Source organism: Lygodium microphyllum, chromosome 15 (assembly GCF_053477565.2).
Source record: "Lygodium microphyllum isolate KBCC chromosome 15, Lygodium_microphyllum_v1.1.10, whole genome shotgun sequence".
Classification (NCBI taxonomy): domain Eukaryota; kingdom Viridiplantae; phylum Streptophyta; class Polypodiopsida; order Schizaeales; family Lygodiaceae; genus Lygodium; species Lygodium microphyllum.
This window is the reverse complement of record NC_141149.1, coordinates 66,584,515-66,609,678: the sequence shown is the minus strand read 5'-3', so window position 1 is coordinate 66,609,678 and position 25,164 is coordinate 66,584,515. Positions and strand designations below refer to the sequence as shown.

Below are 25,164 nucleotides of genomic sequence, written 5' to 3'. Positions count from 1 at the left end.
GTGGTGAAAAACTCCTAGAGGTGGCCTCTTGAACCTGAGTAGGCGAGGGTGAAGGGTGGTGCTCAAACCAAGCAATGAGTAGGCAACAATCGCTGTTTCTCAATGGAGTGGACTAAGAAGCCGAAGAAGAGGAAGGAGTCGAGCAATCACTGTCTCTCGAAGGAGCGGACTGACAAGGAGACAGTATCAAACAATCGTTGTCTCTCGATGAAGCGGATTGAAGAACCGCGGGCCGTGGTAGTAACTGTACCTGAAAATAGGTGGGAGAAGATTGCCACTGGCATTGTGAGGATCTCCAGGAGGTTGTAGCGCCAATCAATCCTCCATGTGCTCGAAAGGACTTAGTGCGCATCGGATGCGTCTCGTTGCCTTGAGCATAGTACGCTGATAGTCGATGCATAATGATCTTTGTGGCCCAGAAAGGAGAGGTGGCATAAGGAGTGCCCAATGGAAGACGCATATACTTTGAGTGGGTGGGGAGCAAAGGTCGAAGTCGGCAAGCATCAGTGGTGTATCCGGTGATGCCATAGTAGGAGCACCTAGTAGTTTGGTCATTTGTTGGTAAAGAAGCCATGGGTATCGGTGTGCCTTGCTGAAGAAGAAGGAGGCTAGCCACAAACCATGAATTGCAATGTCCGCCTCAAGGACTAGGAGGGTAGTGGAAGGGCTGGAAGTGAGCTATCAGTGGGAGGAGGATGCGAACAATAATAAGAGATTGCAACTAGTAGAAAAACACAGGTGAGGAGAGAGAGAGAGGCTAAAAACGCAGGTGAGGAGAGAGAAAGACTAAAAATGCAGGCTGGAGGAGAGAAAACATCAAACGCAAGTAGTAGAGAGAAAATCTGCTGCGATAGGTTGAGGAGAGAAAATCTGCAAGCATGTTGCAGAGAACAGCCATCAGCAGCAGCAGCAGGGAGGAGCTGCTGGTAGTCTAGCTGAGCTGCCAAAAGCAGGGACGTAGAGGTGGTAACAGTAGCCTTGAACACAAGCTGAAAAACAGTAAACACAAGAGGGAGCAACTTTCAGTTGGGATGTTGATGCAGCGGAAGAAGAAGAGAAGTGGATGCTGAACCCGCCATCAGTCTTTGCCTTCACTAGAGTGGAGGATCTTTGCCGTTGTTTGAGCAGATCTAGCTCTGATACCATGTCAAAAGATGACGTACCAGGGAGACAGCAGGGTTTGCGGGGAGTAACATGGAGTGAAAGAGAAGAGAAGAGAGAAGAAACTCTGATGAATGGTGTAGTGACGGGTTGAGCGAGGATCGAGACATGCAGGGATTATTAGCAACAAAGAGAGATAGAGAGTGAGAGTGAGCACGATTTTTGGGTACAATGACGAGTGTACCACTTTAGGTATATATATATATATGAAAGTACAAGTGCTAAGGGTGCGTTCACACTCGAGCACATTTAAAAGGCACGAGGGCATAGTAACATGGAACGGGGAACATGAACGGAGATGGGGATAGGGGACGACTAAAAGCAAGGAACGAGGACAGGGGGTGGGATGCAGGATGGAACGGCATGCGTAAATAGCATTTGAAAATGTATGCATGTGATGTGGTGGATGAATATGTGGGCATAGTTATAGGGGATACACATTTTGTAGCTTCCCATCCCCATGTTAGAGCCCCCTCTCATGGTAATAGGAGATGGAAAATTGCAATTTATTATTCTTTGTCCTTGTGGGCCCGTTCCTATTTCCATCCCTATCCTCAAAACCGGTCCCATGTTACTGTGTGTGTGGGTGAATTTATTCTACCAAAGAACATACAAAAAAACCACCCCCTAAAAGACACCTACTCCTAAAAAGAAAAAAAGGTCAAAAACGTCTCCTAACAAGGGACGTGACAAGGGGACGAGGTAGGGGATGGTCGGGACGGGGAGATGGCTGTTGGGGATGGGATAGGGGATGTTCTCGTTCCATTTTGGCGTCCTCATTCGGCCCATCCGTTTGGGATGGCGTTCTTGTGTTCCGGGGCCTTGGGACGGCTGTTCCTTGTTACTATGCACGAGGGCCTTTATTCCCGACAACCTCCCACCTAAAGGCAATGTGCCTTAAGAAGAGAAAAGAATTAGCTAAGTCTAGGTATGTACGAAGCTGAAATACATATATCTATCCAACTCCCATCGTCTGTCGGCAATGAGTAAACCGCTCTGTTGGAAGACCCTTCATGAGAAGATGTGCAGGATTATCATCTGTATGCACTTTGACAAGCTCAATGCTCTTGTTGTCAAGTACATCTCTAATGAAGCGGTACTTCACCTATATGTGCTTCGACTTTGCATGAAAGACGGGATTCCGTGCTAGCATGATAGCACTCTGACTATCACAATGGGAAACAAGTAACTCTATAATGCCAAGCTCTCCCACTAGACATGAAAGCCATAAACCCTCCTTGCATGCCTCAGTGGCAGCCACATACTCTGCCTCTGTAGTAGACAATGTAACACACTTTTATAGCCTGGAGATCCAAGAGACTGCTCCTCCTGTGAAGGTAAACACATACCCAGAAGTGGACTTTTTGCAATCTGCATGACCAGCATAGTCTACATCCGTAAAGCCAACGACAAATGCCTTCTGCTTTCCAAAGCAGATGCACGAATCCTTTGTGCCTTTGAGGTATCTCATAATACCTTTCATTGCTTTTCAATGTTTTTTACCAGGGTTTGCCATGTATCTGCTAACCACTCCCATTGCAACGGCAATGTCAGGATGTGTAGCAACCATAGCATACATCAAACTGCCAACAGCTGAAGCATATGGTATCTTGGCCATTTCAACTGTCTCATCATCAGATGTAGGGTTGTCCTCTGCACTGAGTTTCACATATGGAGGCAAGGGAATCCCAATTGTTTTTCCCCCCTCCATATTGAAATGCTGCAAAACCTTGGAGATATACTCCTGCTGAGATAGATAGAGGGATCCTTTCGACCTATCTTTGAGTATTCACATGCCAAGAATGTGATTTGCATCACCAAGATCCTTCATGTCAAAGCTGCCATGAAGACTTTGCTTTAGTGAGTCCAAGGCATGAGTATCCCTACCAGCAATTAGCATGTCATCAACATACAAAACCAAGATAATCAGGCTGCCATCTACTGCCTTCTTGGTGTACAAGCAGTGATCCACTTGACTTCTATGGAAACCTTGAGGCTGCATAAATGTATCAAACTTATGATACCATTTTCTTGGTGCTTGTTTCAATCCATACAAACTCCTTTTGAGTTTACATACCATCTTCTCTTTGCCTTTTTCCACAAGGCTGTTGCATATATATGTCTTCATGCAGATCACCATGTAAGAATGCAGTCTTTATATCCATCTGTATGAGCTCCATATCTTCAGCTGCAACCCATCCCAAAATGGTTCTTAATGTAGTCATCTTGACTACAGGAGATAAGATCTCATCAAAGTCAATTCCATGTTCCTGCTTGTACACCTTCGCAACCAATCTTGCTTTGTACTTTGGTGAGGAACCAGAAGTGACATTCATTTTGTAAACCCATTTGCATGGAAGTGTTTTCTGCCCTTTAGGCAAATGCACCAAGTCCCAAGTGTCATTTTTCTCCAGAGATTCCATTTTTGATAACATGGCTTTATACCATTTCTTGCTGTCCTGTTTGTTCATTGCTTCCTTGAAGCAAGATGGTTCACCACAGTCTGTCAACATGACATAATCAGCCACATTGTTTGCATTAGGAGTGAATCTATCAGGTTGTCTAGTTATCCTAGATGATCTCCTAACCCAATGATCATTGTTTGCTGGCTGTTGAGTATTTTCAGCTTGCTGTCCTGGCATTTTAGCCTACAAATCAGCATTAACAGCTTGCTGTCCTGGCTGTTCCTGCACATGCAATGGCTCATTATCATGGGCAATAGCTGGCTGATCATTTCCAGCATTATTTTCTGCATTTACAGGTTTATTTACATCAGGTATTTGCTGTTGTAAAGCGGGCACATTTTGCTGTCCAAAAGGTATTTCTTCCCGGAATACCACCCTACGGACCTCCTCGGTCTTTTCGAGTTGTTTATGCATTCGATCTTCCCGGAAGATAATATCATTGTTGCGTACTACTTTCCTTTTCTCAAGATCCCATAATCTATACTCCATTTCACCCTCGTCACCATATCCTAGGAAGATGCATTTATAGGACTTTGGCTCTAGTTTGCTGCATTTTTCTTTACGAATGTGTACAAAAGCCTCTCAGCTAAACACTTTCAGGTGAGCATATGAAGGTGGCTTGCCGGACCACGCTTCTTGGGGAACAACCCCCCCCCCCCCCCCCCCCCCCCCCCCCCAACCACCACCAAAGACCTATTTGGTGGCCGATTAATCAAGTGTACGGCTATCATGCCTCTGCGCAAAAACCATGGGGTAATGCAGCATAAGACAGCACCGTACAAACCTTATCCTGTAGGGTCCAATTCATACGCTTTGCAACTCCATTTTGGGGTGGATTATGAGAGGTAGTGAGCTCCCTCTTGATCCCTTTGCTGTCACAAAATGCCTGAAAGGCTTTGGACACACATTCCCCACCATTGTCAGAGCGAAGACACTTGAGTGTCTTATCAATTTGATTTTCAACCAATGCCAATAATTTTTTAAATTTTTCAAGCACTTCATCCTTGCTACGAATAGGGTAAACCTATACCTTTCGTGTAGCATCATCGACAAAGGTGACAAAATATTTCTTTCTCCCTAAAGATAATCTTGGCATTTGACATACATCGGAATGTACTAACTCTAGAGGAGAAGATTTCAGCGAAAGAGACTTTTTATGAGACGTTTGTGCATGTTTACCATAAACACAATGATCACAATGCTCAAAATCAGGATAACGAAGACAAGGCAAGTAACCCAAATGAGAGAGCACTTTCATTCTAGTTTGACTCATATGTCCCAACCGGCCATGCCAGAAAGAAACACTTGGCTGCTCGGTCACGACAACAACATGATCACTCACACTAGATACATAGACAGGACACAAGATATCACTTTTACAACCTTTGGCAATCACTCTAGATCCCTTACAGATCTTCCATTTTCCATCACCAAAGGTAGTATGAAATCCATCATCATCTAGCTGCCTTGTGCTAATCAAGCTCTTCTTGAGTTGAGGTACATGTCGTACATGCTGAAATGTGAAGATAGAACTATGCTGAAATTGCAACTGCACACTGTCAATACCTGCAATGTGACATGTATAGTTGTCCCCAAGATGGACAGCACCATGTTGACCCCCTATATAGGCAGAGAACCACTCATGATGAGGGGTGACATGAAAGGAAGCACCTGAATCGAGAATCCATGTATGCATGCCATCATCTGTATCTGCAAGTAAAGCATGTGCACCAAAGTGTGAAGAGACAGAGTACGTCATTTCTGCTGTCACTGTCATGAGTGACTACATTCACCTTTTCAATTTTGACACTGCTCTTCTTAGGTTGACTCTCTTTCTTCTCTTCCTTGCTATCATTTGTCTTATTGCCCTTTCCTTTCTTTTTCTTCTATTTGTAGCAGTCACGTTTAAAATGACCCTTCTTGCTACAATGATGATATTCAACATCTTTGCCACGTGATTTACTGCATCCCCTGTCTCAGATTTGCCTTTCTGTTGTGATCTGCCCCTAGTATGCAAAGCACTAGAAGACTTACTAGATGCATTGTTCCGCCGATTCATTTCTTCCATGAGTAGAGCACTCTCTACATCAGCATACAAAAGAATTGCATTAGAATTTCCCGTAGCAGTCCTGAATGTATCCCAACTCTTTGGAAGAGTGTAAAGCAAGAACGTAGCCTTAAATTCTTCATCAATCAAGAACTTCAAGGCAACCAGCTGGCTGAAAATGGAGTTAAACTCACTCAATTGAGTAGACATTGCTGTACCCTCTTTCATAAGCAAATCATAAGCTTTTTCAGCCAACACACTTTGCTTGCGGCACTCTTTTGTGCATACAGTTCTTCGAGTCGAGTCCAAATAGCATATGCAGAATCCAAACCTTCAATGCTAAACAACAAGGCATCAGAAATCGATAGCTCGATGGTTGAGCATGCAAGCTCTTTTAACTCATCCCAATCGTCCTGTTCCATGTCTGCGGGTTTTGCCCCTTTTGTCTTAATCGGCTTTGCTTGCTTCTTTTGGAACAAGATGTTGTAGCACTGTTTTTGCCAAACTACAAAGTTATGTGCTCTTTCAAGCTTCTTTATGTGCATGAGATTACTGCTATCACTACTGTGAGCCATGATTTTCAGCCCAAATGTGACCAAAAAATTCAACAAATGCAGGCCCAAACTGTCACACAAGTGACAAAGGTACAAAGAAGTACCAACCAGCAATAAATGACCACGTAGAAGTAGAAATTTCAGATGTGTAAGTAAGTTTTCAGAAGCACCAAACCATGTGCTACAACATTCCACAACTGATTACATCTGTTCCAAGCGCAAATGCATCACATTATATGAGAAGTCCCAAATGTTAGCTGCAATTTCTGTTGTACATGTACCCATGGGCATAAAAGACACGCACAGTCAAAAGCCCCAAAATTTTTTGTGCTCAGCATTAACCATACATCTGAATTGTCTCTGACATGCATAGAATAGTCCAATTTTGCCAAAATAGAGCAATTTTAGCAAAACCCGCAAATTTCACTGACCAGTTCCAATTGCATTAATACATGTTCCTGAAAGCATAAAACGGGCAAAATTAGCAAAATTTCACAAAATTGAGCAAAAGCTCCAAAATTCTGGGGTCCAGATGTGCACCAATGTCAGCCAATTTGACTCAGCTGAACAAATTTTCACCAATACAGTAAAAGCCTCAAATTTTATGAATCCAATGTTGAGAAGTTTCACTCAGATGAGCAAAATTTCAATAATTTTGGCAAAATCCTTAATTGAAATGCACACAGTGTCTGCAATTTCTGACACAGATGCCTCAATTTTGCATGAACAGTATTAGTCTGGAGAAGCCCCAAATTTCTGGGCTTAGATTGCAGGAAAATTTGAAGATGTGCCTCTACGCGTGAACCCTCAGTAGGGAAAGAGGAATTTCAAAAAAGTTTTGAAGAAAAAAAAATGGATGATAGGTCCATTGACCCGTCAGTTGGCGCTCGTGAGCCTCGCTGGTCCCATCCGTCGCGCGCCTGGCTACTTGCAGTTGCGTGGTCATCGCTTGGTTGTCTCGTGGTCGCTTACAGTTGTGTGGTCGTCTGCAGTTAGGCTTGCGAACTACACCGTCCGTCGAACGTCCCACTTGGGCTGCGACCTGTCGACACTTGCTTGACTGCTGCGTTGGTCGCGCCTGATTGATGTTGACACGTCAGTTCTATTCGCACGCCAGCAGGTACTCGCCGACTGCTCTTTGCACCTATTGACTATCGACTACTGCTCGTTGAGTCCACTTGAGACTCCTGCAACTCCTGCCATCTGCTTGGTCTTGAGAAGCGTGCATTCCTTGCTGCTCTGATACCAGTTTGTAGTGATGGGTCGAGCGAGGATCGAGACACACAGGGATTGTTAGAAGCAGAGAGAGACAGAGAGTGAGAGTGAGCACGATTGTTGGGTACAATGATGAGTGTACCACTTTAGGTTTTATTTTATATATATATATATATATATATATATATATATATATATATATATATATATATATAGAGATGAAAGTACAAGTGCTAAGGGTGTGTTCACACCCGAGCACATTTAAAAGGCACGAGGACCTTTATTCCCAACAAATGGAATGATGGAGTTCTGAATCATGGAGTGAATGTGATGCAAGGGAACAAGGGTGCCGTAGCACAAGGAAGATCATGAAGACAACCATGAACCATGAACCGCAATGTCCTCCTGAAGGGGTGTGAGGGCAGTGGAGAGGTTGGAGAGAAGAGGTGACAGACTGAATGAATCAGTCGTAAAGAATGAGTGGGAGAGAGGCCTATGAATAGGCACAATCAGTTTGGGGTGGCGCCCCTTTTTGGGGCTGCAAACCCTAAATGCAAAATGCAGAAATGCAAAAACGCAAATTGTGGGTAAAGGGTGAAGGGTTTCTCAACATCTCCCACCCTCTCCTCTAGTGGTTCCCTTGTATCCCCCGTTCCTTTCAAAGGGAAATGATCTCAGTGATGTAGCTGTGGATTTCTTGGCCCCTAGTGTTTCAAAGGGGGTTACCCAGGATTATTAGTAGTTGCTTCATCGGTGGTCTACATTGACAGACTTCATTGACATTGGCATTCCTCTTGCCACCCTAGGATCTATTTCTTTTTTGGCCTTCCGCCACATCGAGGATATAAGAGGGGGTGTTAGCAGCAGTCATGATTGTCATGCCTTCCTGCATTTGAGCCTTAGCTTGAGTTAGACAAGGATTTTAGAAACTCTGACATGTTTGTCACTTGTTTAGACAAAGGAGGTAGCTCATTCTAGAGCATCCATTTCATTGTATTTCTGTGCATTTTCTCCTCTAGTTAGGTTTTTATGTGTATTTTTTGAGCAGTTTTTGCATTTAACAGTCTACCATCACTTGTCAAATTTTGTCCATCCCTATTGGGGTTTTTTTTTGCCACATCATCATTTTCGATTGCATTTAATGCATTCAGACCAACATTAAATGTTGGTTGGCCCATTTTTAGGGCCCAAGGTGCAAGTCAGTGTCAAATTTAGGGGCAGTTGGCTATATATAGCCTCCCCCACTCACTTGGCAAATCATCTTCTATTCTTCCATTGTAGGTTTATAGGTGTGCACTTTGACTTGGGTCTTCTCCTTTGTCTCTAGTGCTACTTTCATCATCAACGTGATCTAGTGCCCTCACTAATGTTGTGGACTGGATGCAAGGACTGATTAGCCGTTTTCTTGTATTCAGCATTCTTTTCTTGTTCAATGTAGACTTCTTTTCTTTCTTTCTTGTAGTGTTGCTCTGTGTGTGTGTATGTGTGTTCTTGTTCCTTCTTCCATTGTGCACTCTCGCAAACGAATGGTTTGGAAGAAAACTACATGTAGTCTTCTTGCAATTGTGTTGGCAAAAGAGACCGAGGAGGTGCTAGTGTGTGTGTGTGTGTGTTCCTGTTGCTTCTTCCATTGCGCACTCTCGCAAACTAATGGTTTGGAAGAAAACTACATGCAGTCTTCTTGCAATTGTGTTGGCAAAAGAGACCGAGGAGGTGCTAGTCCATGTGTATGGGAGACTTTTAGAAATTTTGGCTGTTTTGTTAATTTATGTCAAAGAGAAAAAAAGTAGATTGTAACTATATTGCTATAGTGGTCAATGATGCAATGCGTGAAATGGTGTGCAATTCGAGACTGTCAAAGGCATGGAATACAACTAATAGTGCATTGCCTAGAGCACAGATTGGGCAAAGATGATTGTGCGATGTCACTATTGTTGAGCTAAAAATGCATTAGCTTCACTTAAACAGCCCCAAAACATGCTTAATTAAGGAAGAAACCTTGTTTATTTAAAAAGAAATGCGTTCCTAGAGAGTGTCTATATCCCATAAGCACAAACCCACTTAGGAGGGCCCAAACTTTCTATAAATAGGTATCCTGCCCTCCATTCAACCCTAATCTCGTTTTTGCAGATTTTAGGTATTTCAGCTTGTTGCCACACCCCAGACGCAGAGGACATCGTGGTCCAAGTTGGCCATTGTTGTTTACAATAGTTTGGCGCTTGTTTCCAGCCTACCACACACTGTTTGGAGCTGATTTCAGCATGCTGATTGTTGTTGTTGGTTTTTTTGTGTGTTTTTAGTCTTTCTCTCTCCTCACTTGTGTTTGCTGTTTTTTCTCTCCTGCAGCCAACGCTTTTAGTCATTCTCTCTCCTTACTTGCGTTTTTAGTCTTTCTCTCTTCTTACCTTCGTGTTTAGTCTTTCTCTCTCTTGCACTACCATTTGTATCAGGTTCAGCCTTCCTTGGTTGTGCTTGTTGGTGTTCGATATCTGGAGGTTGTCTCACTATGATTCGGGATCCGTTTGGAGTACGATACACTTTCTAGGTCACTACACCTGCCTTGATCCTTGAGAAACATGAGTTCGAGGTACAGTTTTCATTCACTACATAGTGTGTTTGCTGCATGAGCATTGTATATACAGTAGTCATATCACTTCGTTAATTCTCTGTGTTCATTGTCTTTGAGTTGCCCTAACCCTAACTATGTTCTTTTTTCAGTCTGTGTTTTGTGATACGGTGTTATTTGTGTTTTTGTGTTAGGGTATTTCTTCACAACTATAAGGATGCCTAGATTGGCATGCAATCCAAGGTTGCTAGTTGCAATGGAGTGTAATAGCACCAAGGTTGTAGGTATACCCTTCTATTGTGGAAGATGGGTTATAGGCATCTTGGCCATCGTGAAGGGATTCTATGCTCACCGCATCAGGTGATGATGTAGCAAGACTCCTAGGTTGTGTCTTTTTTTTTTTTTTTGGCTAGGGAGAGTGGGGGGTTCTAAGATCCAGGTCAGTCCTTTAATATGGATGGGGTCATGATGATGCCTAGACAAATGTGCCACCTCTTAAGTTATGCCTACATTTGGTAGGACCCAAGGATGTATCTATGAAGGAATCATCCATCCCCTTTCATGATTGCCTAGGATTTTCACTTGGAAGGTCGTCCAATTTGACTCTTTGACCAGCCAAGCTTCCACATCACAAAATAGAAATGCAAATGCAAGGAGATGCAAATTGGGGCATGGAATGCAATGGGCTTTCACAAGAGTAACACCTTGAAGGAGTTTCCACTTATTGGAGTGCCCTTTTTCAAAGATGCATGGATAGGAACTAAGTACAAAAGTAAAGTTATTAGTGTCAAAGGCAAAAGAAACCAAAATTTGTATTTACAAAGAGAGTAAAAGCACCCCATCTCACCTTCGATAAAATGTTAGTCCATGGCTAAAATGCGAGTCTAGCATTTAAATACCAGAGAGAAACCTACCACTCAACAAAGGGGTAAAAGGAGCCGTCAAGGGTGGAAGGGCAGCTAAAGGGGGAGAGAAAAGGGAGGGAGGGGAGAAGTCATAAACAAAGGAGGGGTGTTGATGGAAGGAAGAGGAGCTATTGTTTTTTTTTTTTTGGGGGGGGGGGGAGGGGAAGGTGGGCATCAAGCGATGACAAAGAACCACCAGCACAAGATGCACCATCAACTCAATCTTTTTTTTCTTGGAGTCAGAGCTTGGAGCTCTTTCTGGTCATTCTTTAACTAACTAAGATGAACCTCTTTGACTTCAGGTTGAGCTTGGCTCAGTTTCTTGTTCACATGGACATAGACATCACACCCAAAGATGCAAAAACGAGATACAGAAGGCTTCTTCCCAAAGAAAGCCTCATATGGAGTCATATCCTGTAATGCCGAAGTTGGAGACCTATTACAAATATGCACTGTTGTAGGGGAATGAGGAAAAACTCAGTGCTTCAACCTCGAACGGATTGGCCATCTCAAGCACGGTCTTGTTGGTGCGCTCCACCACACTACTCTTAGATGTGTTCAAATGAGTATTCACCACAGGTTGTGTAGGAGGGGGGTTGAAACACAACTACAAATTAAAGCACAATCGTTGAGCCAAATGCATGGATCTCAAGCAAAGTGCAAGGATGAGCACATTGAAGTATTGGGATTTTGGGATTTTGTATTGTGTACTGAAAAAAGAAATGTAAAATTCATAACCCTAAGTTTATCTTAGTGAAAGTTGTCATTGAGGTGCCATGAAATAAAATTTTGTGAAAGGACAACTTCTTTATTGTGGGAGGGGGGTTGAAACACAACTAAAAATTAAAGTACAATCGTTGAGCCAAATGCATGGATCTCAAGCAAAGTGCAAGGATGAACACATTGAAGTATTGGGATTTTGGGATTTTGTATTGTGTACTAAAAAAAGAAATGCAAAATTCATAACCCTAAGTATATCTTAGTGAAAGTTGTCGTTGAGGTACCGTGAAATAAAATTTTGTGAAAGGACAACTGGGGGGGCGGGGGGGGGGTTTTGAAACACAACTAAAAATTAAAGTACAATCGAGCCAAATGCATGGATTACAAGCAAGTGCAAGGATGAATACATTGAAGTATTGGGATTTTGGGATTTTGTATTGTGTATTGAAAAAAGAAATGCAAAATTCATAACCCTAAGTTTATCTTAGTGAAAGTTGTCATTGAGGTGCCATGAAATAAAATTTTGTCAAATGACAACTTTATTGTGTCTGGAGATTTGTCACTATAAATGGATTACAATTGTATACATGTCTATGTTAATGATTGTGTGCTCTTTAAAGGAGAATATGAGTCTATGGCTACAGCCTACACGTTCAAAGTGTGGTGCACCAAATGCGCAATGTTATATCGAAATGTCAAGAAGTGGCTCCCACTGTATAAAAGTTAAATGCTAGATGAGCAAACAAAGCTCAAAACATCATGTGGAATGCATCCATACATCCAAGATCCAAGTAGCATAAAATAGGGATGGAGCAATGTAAGTGTGACGAAGTTGTTTAAGTACATAGTACACTTGTTCTTTTATTATATAGAAAAGTGTGTCAGAGTGCAGCGATACGGAAGCGTGGGACCAAGACAGAGAGAGAGAGAACGCAGAGAGAAGAGAGAGAGAGAAAGAGACAGTGGAAGATGAAGATCTGTTGTATAAAGTGTGCTGTATACAAAGATATGCAGATATGTACACGGGCGCAGTGCGCGGGACTGTGTGTCTCCACCTCGACGATGCAACCTGGTGTTCACCTTGAAGTCCGCTGCAGTTTGCACGATCTCTAGCCTGTAATATGCAAACAGAAAAGTGTGGAAGACTGTGCAGAATATCGGCTATAAATAGCCAGCCAGAATGCGCCCTGAAAAGCAGGTCGGCTGCCGACTGACCAGTACGTGGCAGTCCGATTGGTTAGTCTGACCAGTTTGCCTATACGGCCAGGGACTGATATCGCTAACACCCCCCTCAGAGCCTGGACGAGGCAGAAGCCTGAGGGATCTGGCATGTCTCCGAAGTAGAGCATGGGGAAGCGCCTTCATAAACAAATCTGCAAGATTGTCCTCTGTCTTGCAGTACTCCACAGATATGGTCTCATCCAGAAGCTTCTCTCTGATGAAGTGGTAATGGATCTCTATGTGCTTCGTCCGGGCATGGAAAACAGGATTCCGTGCCAAGGCAATGCAACTCTCATTGTCGCTTGCAGCAAAGTAGGACGAGTCTGGGGGCAGCCAAGCTCCTCCAACAATCTCCGAAGCCACACAGCCTCACACGTGGTGGAAGACGCGGCTCGATACTCCGCCTCCGTATACGAAAGGGCTACCGTGGGTTGCTTCTTGCTACTCCATGAGATAACACCTGCACCCAATGTAAAACAATAGCCTGTAGTAGACCTCCTGTGGTCCACATCGCCAGCCCAATCCGAGTCGCTCCAACCTGCAAGTACAAGATCTGAACCACTGGATAATGAATCCCTAAGTCAGATGTCCCCCTCAAATACCGAAGTATTCTCTGGGCAGCTTGGCAATGTACCGTTTGAGGTTCACTCATGAACCCCGGCAAGAGACCAACAGCAAAACAAAGATCAACATGAGTGTTGAGGAGCCAAATTAATGATCCAATCAACTGACGATAGCGGGAAGCATCCGCCAAGGGAGAATCTGAATGTGAAGTGGCCTTCTAGTTTGGATCCATAGGAGTAGAAATGGTCCAACAATCCTCCATTGCAAAAGAAACCAAGAGCTTCTGTACATATCTCTGCTGAGAGATGAAAATCCCCCTCTGAGATTGATAAATCTCATGGCCCAAGAAGAAGTGGAGTAGACCCAAGTTCGTCATCTCGAACGCTTGATGTAAAGCTGCCTTCGTCTCTTTGACCTTCTGTGCATGATCACCTGTGACAATCAAATTGTCAACATACAACACAAAAAGCACACAACCAGCCGCGGAAGTGTGTACATTAAGCTGCGGATCGGCTTTGGAACGCCGATATCCCAACTGTGACTGAAGAAACGAATCAATCTTCTCGTTCCATGCACGCGGAGCTTGCTTGAGGCCATACAAGGCTTGCTTTAACCTGTAGACCTGCCCATCTGAAGATCCTAAGCCAGGAGGCTGCTCTACATAGATCTCCTCCTTCAAATCACCATTGAGGAAGGCTGACTTCACATTCAACTGGTAGACAGGCCATCTCCTATGGCTAGCCAAGGCAAGAACAGCTCGAATAGTCGCCATACAAGCAGTGGGGGTAAAAGTGTCATGACAATCAATCCTTGGGCGCTGTGCAAAACCTTTAGCAACAAGGCAAGCCTTGTGCTTGTCCAAAGAACCATCGCTAAGGTACTTGGTCTTAAAGACCCATTTGACGCCAATCACCTTCTTATTCGAGGGGCGAGCCATGAGATACCAAGTGCCATTCCTCTCAATAGCCTCCAACTCGGCTTCCATAGCTTTCTTCCATGGTGCGGACTGTAAAGCCTTCTTCACGGAGGTGGGCTCTCGATCCTGCATAACACGGGTCATCAAATAATAGTTAGAACAAACAAGCTCCGTAGAATGTGCCTGGTGTCTCCGTGACCGCCACGGACCATCCTGCGGTCCCCACTCCTCAGGGACCCCCTCGATCCCCGAATCTCGAAGTGTGTCACGGGCCTAACGAGGAGGAGGCCGGACCTCTCCTTGTCTCTCTCCATCAGCTGAAGACTCTGGGATATCCACTGGTGGTAACTCCTCGGGGGTGACCGGTGGAACTGTAGACTCTGTATCGGAAACAGAATCGGAATCAAAAGGCCCTGGCTCCAAAGGAACTGTCTCGGGAGCCCAACTCTCCCCTGGATCTCCAAGAACGGGATGCTCCTCACCTGCTGCTATGGCAGGAACCTCCACGTACCGCACATCTAGATTGGTATACACATCCCGCTTTACGGGATCATACAAGCGATAGCCTTGGGATTGAGAGCTGTAGCCAACGAACACCTGTCTTCGAGAAGCCACTGCAAATTTATCACGATGAGTCTTGGGAATGTGAACATAGGCATCACACCCAAAAACCCTGAAATAAGAAACATCAGGCTTAGTCCTAAAGTAAGCCTCAAAAGGTGTTATCCCATCAACGGCCGAAGTGGGGGATCGGTTAAGGATGTGGACTGCAGTAGCCACAACCTCGGCCCACAGAAATTGAGGTGTCTGTTGGTGCTCCATCATGGTGCACGCCATCTCGATCACACTTCGATTCTTCCGTTCAAGAATGCCATTTTCTTGACGAGTGTTGGTGCTAGCAAACTCCTGGTGAATGCCTTTATTTGCGCAAAAACGAGCAAACTCATTAGAAACAAATTCACCACCCTTGTCGGATCGTAAGGTCTTCAATCGCTGGCCCGATCGGTTCTCCTCAAAGAGAAGCCAATCCTTAAAGTGGGAGAATGCCTCCGACTTCAACGCCAAGAAATAGGCCCAAGTCATCCTACTGTAGTCATCTACGATCAACATGAAGTACGAGCTTCCTTTCAAGGACTCGTTCCTCATAGGGCCATAAAGATCCGTAGATACAAGCTCCATCGGTGAAGTAGACCGCCGCGAAGCTTTGTTGGGAATCGCATCCCTATGCTGCTTCCAACGAATGCAGGAGACGCATGGCTGTTGGCTCACCACTATGTTCGGCAACCCTCGAACAAGGTGTCCACGTGACGCCCTCCGAAGATAATTATAGTTGAGGTGACCAAACCGAGCATGCCATAGCTCTGACTGTGTCTGAGAGGTAAGAAGAAGAGTAGGGAGAGCGGTAGAAGACGTCAATTTGTAGATGCCGTTCTCCTCATATCCTGATGAGAGAACCTTCCTTGATCCACAATCAAGAACTCTCACCGAATCACTGTCAAACTCCACCAACAGTCCAAGTGAACAAATCTTATGAACTGAAAGTAGATGATATCCCAAACCTGGCACATGCAAGACCTCTGAGATATGGGTACCACCACGTCCATCGGGAATAAGCTGCATCTCACCCCGTCCTGCAATAGACACCGAAGAGCTATCTCCGATGAGAATCTGCCCATGCGAAGGTCGCAACTGGGCAACACCAACTGATGAAGGAGTCATGTGCCGGGAGGCACCACTATCAACGATCCACTCTCGAGCCTAGGGGGCTGTCATCGCAGCATCAGAAGCCTTCGGTGTAGAGTCCTCAATGACGTCTAGATGAAGAAACGCAGTTGATGAGGGTGCAGCCATCGCTCCAGAATCCTTCGTGTCCTTCTTATTGGTGTCCTTCTTGTCTTTGTCGAGGCAATCCTTCTTCCAATGGCCGGTCTTACCACAAATATGGCATGTGGATTCTTTTTCCTTGTCCTTCTTTGACTTATTGTCCTCCTCCTTCTTCTTTTGGTCCTTTCCCTTCTTCTGAGAGGCTTGACCTGTCAAGGCTTCCAACTTGGAAGCATGCTGTCCCTTCAGTTGTTCCTCTTGGTCCAAGACCATAGGAACCAACTCTTCCCACCGAAGAGTAGACTCACGTCCCGAAGCAATAAGGGCGGAGTAGAAGGCACCGAATCGTGGCGGCAATTGGGACAAGAGTGTGATCGCCATGTCTTCGGAGGAGATTGGCTTTCCCGCATTCTGAACCTGCATCTGAAGCTGTCTAAGCTTGTTGATGTGCTCCCGCAACGAAGAAGACTTGTTCACGGACAAGGTCTGCATCTGCACCTCCAAAGAAACCCGCTTCATAAGGGTCATGTGGTTATACATCTGGTCAAGCTCCAACCATATCTCTCGAGCCACCGTCAAGTGCTCGATGTGGGCTATCACGGCTGTAGTACAAGACAGAAAAAGAAAAGAACGAATCCGGGCATTCAGTTTGTCCCAATGAGACTGAGCCTTGGCCAACTCCTCACGAGCATCGGAAGAGAGTTTAGACTCATCTCTTATCAAGGGCCGGTCGATCTCCTCCTGTACAAGCTCCGCCGAATCGTAAGACTCAAGGATGGCCAACATCATCACGCGCCAGATGCGGTAATTGTCGCCATCGAGCTTTTGATCTGTGGGAAGAGCTGGTAAGACAGGCACCTTCCGATCCATGATCGTCTGGAACTCCAAGTCAATCTCTGTAGACATCTTCACTTGTAATGCCTTCACAAACGCAAAAACAGCCCCCTCTGACTGTGAAAACGCAGCCTGCTAGGGCTCTTTCTTCCGCGTCCTGAACCTTCTTCACCCGCCGGAGGCGAAGAAAAAGTAAAATCTGCACTTGAAAGCTGAAAACTCAGCCTTCTTCCTCTTCAGTCACCAGCAAACAACAGCAAATTCACCAACTAGACTCCTTTCCCGCGCGCCCATGCTCGCTTCAGCCTTGTTCCGATGTGCAGCCCTCCCGTTCGCACTTGAACGCTGGAAACGCAGCCTTGTGTCGCGATGGAATCTTCTCTTCAGGCAGGTTCTTCACTCAGTCAGCCCTTCTTCACTGCTCTGATACCATGTCAGAGTGCAGCGATGCGGAAGCGTGGGACCAAGACTGAGAGAGAGAGGATGTAGAGAGAAGAGAGAGAGAGAGACAGTGGAAGATGAAGATCTGCTGTATAAAGTGTGCTGTATACAAAGATATGCAGATATGTACACGGGCGCAGTGTGCGGGACTGCTGTCTCCACCTCGACGATGCAACCTGCTGTTCACCTCAAAGTCCGCTGCAGTCTGCAGGATCTCCAGCCTGTAATCTGCAAACAGAAAAGTGTGGAAGACTGCAGAATATCGGCTAAAAATAGCCAGCCAGAATATGCCCAGAAAAGCAGGTCGGCTGCATTAAATGCGCCCAGAAAAGCAGGTCGGCTGCATTAAATGCAGCCGACTGACCAGTATAGGTCGGACTGCCACGTGGCAGTCCGACTGGTCAGTCCGACCAGTCTGCCTGTACGGCCAGGGACTGATATCGCTAACAAAGTGTTCTAATTCCTTGAACATATTTGGGATTTTTGAAAATACTAATATGTTACATATTGCTATCTGGAAACATGATGCTGGATTCTTGTGATGATGTAAGACAAAATGTTGTAAAAGAGAGGTAGCTTGTGGATAGGGACCACGAACTCAGCATGAAAGAAATCAAGAAAAGCAAAACGTGCCTAAGGTCTAAAGTCCAATAGAAGTCTAGTGGACAAGTCAATGAAGCCTTCAGGAGTCATGAAAGGTGTTGGTTTAGAGGGCTATGCATGTTGCATTATTAGGCCACCAAGGAGCAATACTATTTCTACATCAAGGAGGCTCAAGTTCCATCTAGGATTTGGGGTTGTAGGATGGATTACCTTTGTTGCCTAGCCTTTTTGTTACATTTGTCATTTGTGGCTGCATTTGGTAATGTGTGCAAAATGTGTTCTTTTTGGAAAAGCAATACCAATGTGGTTTCTTGGTTTTGGATTTGGTATCATTTGAGGGGAGGATTTTTCCGCTTGGGACTTGCCTTCTTTTAGGAGAGGATGTGCGACTCCCTAACTCCCCCTTGGTCGAAGTGGACAGCAATGCCTCTTCATTAGTCAAAGTGGGTGAGAACTATTTCTGCTCATGCTATTAGCAGGAGCCAAAACTCAAAACTGAGCAGGGTGATGATTTATTGTATGCTTGTTGAGTAGGTGCCCCTTCCTTTGGACTCACAATGGATGGTTCAATAACCCTAGTAGGGTGGATTGAAGATGAAGGAATATACTAATATTTGAATGGGAATAATGACCCATATCCAATGGAGAAGAGAGAGAACTTGTCTCTTTGGTGGGTGGGATGGAGTGGTGACGTGAGCTTGCATGACCTGATCAACCCTAATGTCAGTATAGCTCAAACGTGAATACCGTTGTCGGAAGGGTTTTTGTCGAAAGGTCGAATCCACCGGGGATCAGAAGTAGAAGGAAGTAGAGAAAGGAGATGGAAGAGAAGATAGAGAATACCCAAGTGATAAACACTACAAAAACAAATCACAATGAATTGAATCAATATATATTGAAAGAACTTGGAATCCTTGCACTACTCAGAAGCAATCTCTAGTCATTAGTTCTCCTGGAGCTCCTTCGTAGACAAAAAACGTGGATCATAAAAATCAGCTCTTTCTCTGCGGTCCGGAACCCAAATCTGATGGCTCCGTTGGCTCCGATGGCTCCGAAAGGGGGGTAAAATCCCAGGACGCTTGGTCACGGATCTCCCAGATCACTCCTCCTTTCAGTTCAATTTGCAGTTTTCAGCCTGTTTACAACGATCGCGATGCGCGCGATTTCGTCAATCTGTCTTTTTTAATGAAAAATCTTCTAACTGACTGGAAAAGCCACTAGCTTTTTGCATGCCATCCTAATCTAGAAGCTTTTTCTAACATTTTTGGATTTTTACAATAAATAATATAAAAAATAAACTAAAATTATCCAAAAATCTAGTTTTTTCGGATAATCCATGCAACTCACACTAGTACTAATGGCTCAGATCACATTGACTCTCTAGATCAATAGAGAAGTCGGATGATGATGCATTCCATACTTTTTCACACTATGTCCTCATAACATCATGACACCGTGCTCTGACACCATGTGAGGATCTGATACATGTGCACAAGAACGAACAAACTCAAGAAACAAATGAATGTGGAATTTGGATGATCCATATGATAAAGGACAAACACAAATATAATAAAAATGAACTAGATTCAAGAGCCTAAGTGTGGCACAATGCAGTAGAATATGGGTCAACTCTTATAGATGCTGGATTGAGGGTGAAGGCTCCGTGAGAATACATTAAGGTTTGCAGAGAAAACTCAGTGTAACAGACAACCACATGACCAATAAATGGACTCAGAAATGAATGGAGCTAAGAAATGAATGAATGAATGAATGGACTCATTTCATGGATGCAAGCATGCACCATTTCTTTGGGGGAAACATGTGCACACTGTACTACAACCCATTCTCTTTCTCAAAGAGTCCCTTAGTTCAATGGCTCTCTTATCAGACAGATGCATATGACAGTAGAAGCAATACATGTATGGATAATGCCACTGGGCCTGGGGTAGAGCTATGGGAGGAGCTGCAGGCCTTGCTGCTACATTGTTTCGTAGTTCAAGAAATGCTGTATTTCCAGTATGCAGGCAACAAACTGGCTTGTAGTCCAAGGACAAAATTTGAACTTCGTGTGCTATCAGGTATACGGCGAATAAATCCATGGATGGTTATGCTTTTGCAAACGCTGATGGAGATTTTCTGATAATTCCACAACAAGGACGTAAGATATCCTAAATCATTACGTGATGAAAACTCAGATGTTCTAGCTTAGAAACTGTATGATATATGAGTAGTTGGACACTTAGGCACTTGTTTTGTTTTGACAGGGTTGCTCATAAAAACAGAGTTTGGAAAGTTGCAGGTTTTGCCTGGTGAAGTGGTAGTTCTTCAACAGGGTTTTAGGTTCTCAGTAAGTCTACCAGATGGACCCTCGCGAGGTTATGTTGCAGAGGTTTTTAGTGGCCATTTTCGGCTTCCTGAACTTGGGCCTATTGGTGAGAGTTCCAACTGTGTTTTTAATTAAGGTCAGGCAGGGTGTTTTAAGTTGTGATTCACCAGGTAAGTGAACAGAGCAGTGGCTCAAGTACAGGTGCAAATGGCCTTGCTGCTGCTAGAGACTTTTTGGTACCAACTGCTTGGTTTGATAGAAACCCATACTTTGGCTTTAAGATAGTGCAGAAGTTTGGAGGTGAGCTCTACGAAGCCAAACAAGATTTCTCTCCTTTCAATGTGGTTGCCTGGCATGGAAACTATGCGCCTTATAAGGTTAGTTTCTAGTTTGAACTGTCAGCATGGAACAGAGATGGGATGTCAACTTTCCATGTACTAACAATGATGTGCACGTGGTAATTGTCAGTATGATTTGAGAAAGTTCTGTCCTGTCAATACTGTTCTCTTTGACCATGCTGATCCTTCAATCAATACAGGTATTTGATCTTGTGTTAGCTTAGTGATTGTGAATTTTGATGTGAGGCACGGTCTAGTTAGCACTGACCAAATAAATTTGCTTTGCAGTTTTAACTGTTCCATCAGAGAGGCCTGGTATTGCGGTTCTTGATTTGGTGGTTTTCCCCCCTCGCTGGTTAACTGCAGAACATACATTTCGTCCTCCCTATTTCCATAGGAACTGTATGAGTGAATTCATGGGGCTCATTTATGGCGTGTATGAGGTGGGTGAATGTGTTCGTGCAAACTCTATGGAATGTTTTGGTATAAGACACCTTTTCTTCTAAGATATGTATTGAACTATTCTGAATCATTTCTGCAGGGTAAGGCAGAAGGTTTTTTACCTGGGGGTTCAAGCTTGCATAACTGCATGACTCCACATGGGGTTGATACCATCACTTATGAGGTAACTTCTCTGGTACTTTTGCCTCATCATTCTGATGAGTGAAGCAGGATCACCCCCTGCCCTGCGACAGGGTTGTGGATATATATAGACATTAGATTCATATACACATCAATACACACGGAGTTCTCTACAGAGACCAAACCGTTTTTAGGAACCAGGTGGTTATGTGGTCCACAACATAGTGCCCTCCACACAGTTGCTACTGTCTGGGCAAGTTTTCAAATACAAATGCTTTTATAAGTTTTTTATTATTTGTTGTTTCTAATTGAGCAATCGTTTATGCAGAACACCATTTCCAGAGGTTGTGACACTCCAACCAAATTATCAGAAGATACACTCGCCTTCATGTTTGAATCAGCTCTTATACCCAAAGTTACAGCATGGGCGCTTGAGAGTCCTTACCTTGACAAAGATTACTACAAGATCTGGGTTGGACTGAAGCCTCATTTCAGCTCTGAAAGCATTCGTGGAAATGGGCAATGCAAAGGCTAACGAAAGGGGATTATGTAGGGTGCAGTGATTAAGTGAAAGTGTACCCCCATGTGGGTTTGTACATGAGATTAATGTTTATATATGTGGTATATTGTAAAATACGACAGATGTAAAATGATAGTGGTCTACAAATCCGTGTAAAAACAAGAACTACTTGGGATGTACTATAATATGATCGCATGTAAGAGCATTTGAACTACTGCTCAAGTAAGAACTTGTATGGGGAGGGAAACCCGTCTCCCCACGAAAGGAGTTAATTAAAATATGGCTACATTGTTTTCCTGCTTCACATTTTCATGCAAAACAAGAACCACACACACACACACACGCACACACACAGAGTTCTATCTAGGCATGAATTTATTCCTTTGTCTCTTCATTGAAACCTTGATTGCTTAGTCTGCTCTTTGACTATATTCCAATCAATGATACCTTGATGATGTGAAAGGATAAATTCTACTGAGATTTGTCTTTTTGGTGGTTAGCATTACTCTATCTATTAGTCGAATTCTTCATTGTGCTACCAAGGGACATGAATTAAAGACTTAACTCTATATGTATGTCTAGAATTCATCTCAGAAAATTCTTCAGCATGCATCCATAAGTACTTTGAACTCCTAAATAGAAGAGAAAAGTTGCTACAATTTCTTGGCAAAAGCAAAAAGTCCATTAGAGATTCTCCACTAGTTTGAAAGTAAGTAGTTACAACAAAGGTAGATTCATCAAAAGCACACAAGGATATGGATAAAAAACTGGACTGGTACTTACAAGCCTAAGACCACAACTTAGTAAGAACTAATGAGTAGAGTTGGGCTATAGGTGTTAGGGTCGACTTCTGATTGTATCCCTCTTAACCTGTATACAAGTTTACCTTAGACAACAAATCCATGCTATACATAGTTGTTGATATGCAAATAGAGATGCTATGGCAGAATTGAAACTTCATCCCCAAAGTTGAAATGCAACCCAAGTAAGGAGCAAATGGGTGGTGGTAATGTCCAGAATGTACAGGGAGGGTGGATGATAGAGGATACAAAAGGGGAAGCTCTCAGATTTAGAGCCTTAAGGTTGAAGTACCAATGCATGGGTTGCCTCTTGCCTTTATATTGAGTTAGGGGGCATCGGTGGTTAGCTAGATAATTGGGATCAGTAATGGATAGTTGATTTGGTGATTTAACATTGTAGTTATCAAGTGTGTATGATTAACATTAGATAGATGAGATTTGAAATCAAGGTTGGGAGATACTACTCGATATAATATAGTTCCCATATGAGTTCTCTCTTATTTGGTAAAAGGAAGTAAAAGTGTAGCTTCTTAGGGCAAATCACTAAAGCAAAAACCTAGCTTTTTCTAGAATTCCTAATCCTAGTTCTATATGAGTTATATTTGTGCTTTAGGAGCATATTGCTCGTACCAAATCTCATACTTGTATTTCTCTTAAGAAATATTATGATGCACATATCCATTGCACAAGTACATAAGGAGCTATAATAAGCACACATAAGGGAAGACCCATATAGCAAATCCACCCAATTCTCTTGATGGCAATTAATTGTGCATCATAGATATTGCTCTACAACTTGCTTCACTCTTTGTGTTTGTCCATTGCTTCATGGGTGACAAGCTAAAGAGGTGGATTTTTATTCCCTAGATCCTAAAGAGTCATTTATGAAAATTGAATGACTCCTCAAGAAAGTATCACTAGGTTTCAAAGGACTTAACAATACTCAAAAGCTCTTTGTCATGAATTTAAATGTTGATTTCTACTCCTAAGAATTTTTTAGAGTGGAAGGCAATATGGTGGTCTTGATCATGAACACCACCTATTTGGGATAAGATACTAGCACACACAAAATTTGATGCATTAGTCTCAAAAAATAAAGGTTTGAATGGGTATGTATGGATTAGAAATAGCATTTTTGTGAATAAATTCTTGAGTATTTGAAAAGTCTTTACTACCTTTGAGTCTAGCACCAATTTATCCTATCAAAGGAGCAACAATCTTGGAAGTAGTCTTTCATGAAAATATTGTAGGAGCTTACAAAACCTAAAAAGTATTGCACATCTTGGATAGAAGTGGATGGTTCCCATTAAAATTTTTCATTTTCTTCTTTCAATTAATAGAAATTTCTCTTTACCAAATAGTAAAGTCCAAAGACCATACCTACCTTTTTTTAAAGTAGAGAAAGGCTTGAAGTTTGAAAGATTCATCAAGGGTGTATCCAAGGTTTGAAGTCGCGCACCCATTAACACACCCACATGCTCAAGCCACTTGAGCTACAGCCATGTTGACAAGTATACCTATGTTTGATGAAAATGACATTTTATAATTTTTCATACAAGCTAATATTTTGCAACTTATTAAGAATTAAGTATACACGATACTCATGTTTCTCTTTATTTTTTTAGAACATCAAAAGGTCACCTAGATGTATTACCACAAAGTCATCTAGATACTCACAAAAGATATATTTATCAAATACTATAATACTGCTAGTACATTTCAAATCCAATTGGTACTAATAGTAATAGTCAAAATGGCCATATCTTGTGTGAACCATTGTCTTCCATTCATCTCCTTCTCTCATTTGGGGAAGGCCATAAGTGCCACAAACATCAAACTTGATACATATATTTGTTGTACCAAGTATTTCAAGTAGTTTTGGAATTAATGGTAGAGGATAGTGGTTCTTAATTACAATATTGTTGAGGCCACTATGGTCTATGTACATTTGAAGAGATCCATCTTGTTTATTCACCAATAATATGGGTGCTCTTACTAGTGACCCAAAATGTTAGATAAACCTCTAGATTTTTAAAAATATACATTTGCAACTCTGTAAAAAGCTAATTTTGTGATGGTAAAAAAGGTTCTTGGATTCCCTTTGGTAGTGTGACGGTACGATCATAGGATCGATTGTTGAGAAGAAAGTCTACATTCTTTTGGAGCCCTCAACCAAGATGGCATGTATTCTCTAAAACCTTCAACATACAAAAAACATTCATAGTAAATATACATGATAATACTTGCAATCTATATTATTTTGGAGCCCTTGATCAAGATGGCATGTACTCTCTAAGACCTAACGAGATATAAAAAGTATTCACAGTAAGTATATACAAGAATACTTACTATCAACAGATGTCCATTTGTCAAAAGCTGTGTAGATGGTAGATAAGTGTCGAATTGCCATGGCTACATGTTGAGCCTAAATTTGAAAGCATCTATAGTAAGCGATGAAAAAAAGAATATATGTGGTTAGAATACCAACAAACAAGAAATGACACATACAAATGAAAGAACTAAGCTTAGAAATTGATAATGTACTTTGAGATGTCCCAATAT

The 25,164-nt window shown here is 43.0% G+C and overlaps 1 protein-coding gene across 1 annotated transcript in view; it reads left to right on the top strand.

The window, feature by feature from the left end:
- The window catches only part of HGO (homogentisate 1,2-dioxygenase), a 57,118-nt gene extending 35,012 nt beyond the window's left edge, over window positions 1-22,106 (top strand). The window contains exons 3-9 of the mRNA XM_087694256.1: window positions 20,115-20,194; window positions 20,301-20,468; window positions 20,564-20,739; window positions 20,831-20,900; window positions 20,989-21,143; window positions 21,242-21,325; window positions 21,611-22,106. Coding sequence (XP_087550382.1) covers window positions 20,115-20,194; window positions 20,301-20,468; window positions 20,564-20,739; window positions 20,831-20,900; window positions 20,989-21,143; window positions 21,242-21,325; window positions 21,611-21,817 — 940 coding nt within the window. The 3' untranslated portion in view covers window positions 21,818-22,106. The remainder of the gene's footprint in view (window positions 1-20,114; window positions 20,195-20,300; window positions 20,469-20,563; window positions 20,740-20,830; window positions 20,901-20,988; window positions 21,144-21,241; window positions 21,326-21,610) is intronic.
- The last annotated feature ends 3,058 nt before the right edge of the window (window positions 22,107-25,164 follow it).